A 4396-nucleotide genomic window follows, 5' to 3' on the forward strand; every position below is an offset into this window, starting at 1 on the left:
CACAATATTAAGTTCCCTGGTTCAATTCCCTGTCTCTATCTGCATGTCTCTATGACGTGTGAATGAATTATTGAACGATGTTTCCATTTTTGTTGTTATTTTTCTCCTGTGCAGGAAAAAGGTCATAAATAATAGTAATAACAATAATTACGAAAATAAAATAAAAAAAAATGAAATGTCACCTTCAGGTCTGTCCCATCTACCGACGCCCGCGGCACTGACGCGCAGCGCAGCGCAGACAGAGACGCGCACCTCTAATGCGCGCCGCGGAGACGCTTCAGAGTGAGCGAGGCAGCTCAGGGTGCAGCAAGGAGTTGACTGCACTGAAATTCACACCGTCATTATTTTTTTCCCCCCACTCCCCCGAAGGTATAGCCTCTGTAATATCTCTGAATATTTGGGAAATCACAGATGGATTACTTTAGCGACTCTAATGTTTCCCTCGGATTGATAAATTCATCATCAACAGGTAGGTTCATGCATCCTGCAGCGGCGATCCAGATGAAGTGTTTGCCTTATTGTATTTTATCTTATTGTGCTTTGTCAGCTTATTTGATTTTCTTTTTTTTAATTTTTAATTACATTTAACGAACATGCTGCGACTACACGCGTGTGTGATGCGCGATGCTGTCCGCGCCACTTGGCCACCTTTGCAAAAGGATTCGGCATGATATTTGCATTAATTTTCCAAAAAAAGAAAAAAAAAAAAGAATGAAAAAAAAAAAATGCAGCATGATCTGTCCTGTCAGAGAGACACCGGCGGTTGTCGGAGTCCTTTTGTATTATTTGCGACCAAACCCAGTGGTGGTTTCGGATGATACTCGGAGCAAAACTATACAAGTGGGTTTTTCTAATCCTGAATGCAAACATAAGCCGAAATGTTATTAAACTGCTAGTCACAGTCACCGGTCTCCACTTTGTTTGAGATGCACATCAGTTGCACACAACTGTTATTTATTTCTTATCATTATTGTGTCTTTGCTTGGGAGTACTTGAAGAGACAGACACTAACAGACTCGGACTAAAACCGTTTTTCCGCATGTGCTTGGAAGTATATTTGAAGACACACACACGTACTTACATGAACATACACACAGACACAAACAAATAACATTTTTTTGCCTGCGCTTGTACTTATATAGGTATATTTGGAGACACACTGACACATGCACATATGTACAAACACGCACACACCGCCTCAAAAACACACAATATACACTCAGTCAGTCAGTCAGTCAGTCAGTCGGCTGCTATTCAGACAACAAATAGTTGAGTTGTAAAAGCGAAATGAAGAACATTGTGGCACAACTGTTGCCATAAATGCCACATTATCAGCAGATCATATGAAAACATGTAATAAAAAGACAGTAAAACAGGTGGGTAATAAAGCATTTTGTCCTCTGGTGTTCACTGCTGCTCTTTCTCTTGCCCCAGCTGCGGACGTGGCCCTCCACCGCAGCGCCATCCTCCCCGTCATCTTCGGCATCATCTGTTTCCTGGGCATCTTCGGAAACTCCATCGTCATCTACACCATCATGAAGAAGACCAAGTTTCGCGCCAAGCAAACCGTCCCGGACATCTTCATCCTAAATTTATCCATTGTTGATGTTTTGTTTCTCCTCGGGATGCCATTTCTAATCCACCAGTTGCTAGGCAACGGCACCTGGCATTTCGGAGCCGCTATGTGTACGGTCATCACCGCGCTCGACTCCAACAGTCAGATCGTCAGCACATACATCCTCACCGCCATGACCCTCGACCGTTACTTGGCTACGGTCCATCCCATCCACTTCAACTACATCCGCACGCCTTACGTCGCCGCGCTGGTCATCGTCCTGGTGTGGGGGCTGTCCTTGCTAACCATCATTCCCGTCTGGATGTACGCGGGCCTGATGCCTCTGCCGGACGGCCTCGTGGCCTGCGCCCTTCTGTTGCCCAACCCAGTGACCGACACGTACTGGTTTACACTTTACCAGTTCTTCCTGGCCTTCGCCGTGCCCCTGGCCATCATCTGCCTGGCATTCTTCAAGATCCTCCAACACATGTCCACCAGCGTAGCGCCGCTTCCCCCGCGGAGTTTGAGGGTGCGCACCAGGAAGGTGACGCGAATGGCCGTCGCCATCTGCCTGGCTTTTTTCATCTGTTGGGCCCCTTACTACATCCTCCAGCTTGTCCACCTGGGCGTGCAGAAGCCGAGCACCGCTTTTTCTTACGCCTATAATATAGCCATTAGCATGGGGTACGGCAACAGTTGTATAAACCCCTTCCTCTACATTGTGCTCAGTGAGACCTTCAAGAGGCAGTTCCTCAGGGCGGTACGCCCTGTTAACAGAAAATTCCAGGTCCAACCGAGCACCACGGATGGGGGCAGCGTGAGGATGGTTCCCGAAGGGGGTCGGCAGGCGCCGCCATTTGGAGCCATGATCCCGTCTAATGAGGCCCCGTGTTGAATAACGGGATCGATCTGCAGGTCACCTGAAATGAGACCTGAACCCGCACAGCGATTCTGTTAGCGGGCGTAGGTCCATCTTTCACACGATTACACGTAATGATGATACATGTTTTGAGCCGGCTCTGGCTTTTAAAGGCTCACGTTGCTTGTCGCCAAGTAAACAAGTAACTAGACGGGCCCCTGCTGTGCAGAGAAAGCTGCAGCCGAAATCGCAGTCATGTAAAACAGCAAAATTGAACAGCAAAATTCCCATTCCGCTACGTCCCCATGTACTCCTTGAGCAGCCTCGCTGTGCATAGGCCTCCACTTTGACTTGGAATAAGGTAAAAATAAGAGTCCAAGAAAAAATGTAACTATGAATTCCAATCATGCGCCTGATCTCCATCAGTGCGACAAGCTTTATGGAAATTCCCCCTTTGCAATTTTTTTCTATCATTATCCTTATAGATGCAATACCATTCAGAAGATGCTCCCAAATTGTCTCCACTTACAGAGCACTTTAACTCCTTGGATTTTCAGAGCACTTTTCACTTACTTGAGGGGAATGGACTGAATTGAACTCCTAACCTTCGATTAGGGGGACGCCCACGCTAGCAAACTGAGCCACAGCGGCTCCACAAAATCCACATTTGAGTCAGACAAAACAAAATTGAAAGAATGATTTTGCCTGAGTATCAGGCAGGACATTCTTCGTCATCAATCTGCTCGCTTACAGGCGCTATGTTGGTTAATTTAAGTCGGCTTGTGTACACTTACCTCCCACTATCACACCTCAAGGTTGATCGCTCTCTTTTATTGTCTAAATGCTTAGCAAGAAAAGGCAACGCGGTTGGTATATGTAGGATGTGAAATTCTGAATCTCAGCCGTACTGCAAGTTTTTGTCTTTTTCAGCACAAGATTGATCGTTTCGCATTCAGCGAACGCCCCTGGCTCTTACAGGGAGCCGTCGAGGAACGATAAAAATGAATATATCCAGGTGATATAACGCCCTCTCTGCATGGATTGTTAAGCCTTTTTGAATTTGAAACTAATCGTATCTTTTTCAAGAAAGGAAGGAAAAAATTTAAAAACCTTGCCGATATTTATCTATCTTTAACGTATTCTCAGTCATCCGGGTCATGGTGAATTCTTGTCAAAACCTTCTTGTTGCGGCAACCGGACTTCAATTTCTAAGTCAAAGTCAATGCTACCATATGTTTACACATTGAAATAGCATTACTCTGAGACCCACAGTCCAAAAGTACAAAAAATTAGATATAATAGAACAACAAAAAACGACATGTTATGCTGAGGTAGATATGGTTAGGTCTGATTTTTAAAGTGACAGGAGTGCTAAGGTTTGCTGGTCTCCTTCCTGATGGCAGCAGACTGGAGAAGCTGTGAGATTTGATGACTTATTACCCCTCATCCAAGAGGCTTCTTCAGTTCTTAGATTGTCTTCAAGCCATGACAAGAAGATTTTGACATAAATGCATCTTTAGTATCGTATCTCTGCGTACTCTTGGTGATGACACCACTAAAAACAATGTAAATTAAATGGACTTTGTGGATGTAGTTGTGTCAGTACTTTGATTGTGCAATTATGCAGTAGACCAAGCAGAGGCTTACTGTGTATACATGTACAAATGTACACTGCTCTTAAAAAAAAAAAAAGATTCATAAAATAAATCAGAATAGCTGGGATCACTTTGCATGTACATATTTGCTTGGATGTTTAAGATTGTAAAAATTAATTTTCAAACATGTGTCATCGGCTGTGTTCGTATGTGCAGCGAGTGACAGAAGCTAATAAGATGCAGAATATTTTCAAAATAAAATGAAGAGGGAAATGTCCTGACTGAAAGGATGAAGGTAAATCATAATAGAACTTATATTTTTGTCAGATCCCGAAGCGGCTCTTTGATGGGATTTCTGACTGTCAATATAGACGCTTGGGACCAGAA

The 4396-nt window shown here is 44.3% G+C and overlaps 1 protein-coding gene across 1 annotated transcript; it reads left to right on the forward strand.

The window, feature by feature from the left end:
- Positions 1-341: 341 nt before the first annotated feature.
- On the forward strand, positions 342-4106 carry mchr1a (melanin-concentrating hormone receptor 1a). Its single transcript, XM_086156188.1, has 2 exons — positions 342-469; positions 1435-4106. Exons 1-2 carry the CDS (start codon positions 412-414, stop codon positions 2448-2450), a joined length of 1074 nt encoding a protein of 357 aa, XP_086012314.1. The 5' UTR covers positions 342-411; the 3' UTR covers positions 2451-4106.
- The last annotated feature ends 290 nt before the right edge of the window (positions 4107-4396 follow it).

Source organism: Fistularia commersonii, chromosome 12 (assembly GCF_037954325.1).
Source record: "Fistularia commersonii isolate RoL2024-O1a breed Wild chromosome 12, RoL_Fcom_v1.0, whole genome shotgun sequence".
NCBI classification, from domain to species: Eukaryota; Metazoa; Chordata; class Actinopteri; order Syngnathiformes; family Fistulariidae; genus Fistularia; species Fistularia commersonii.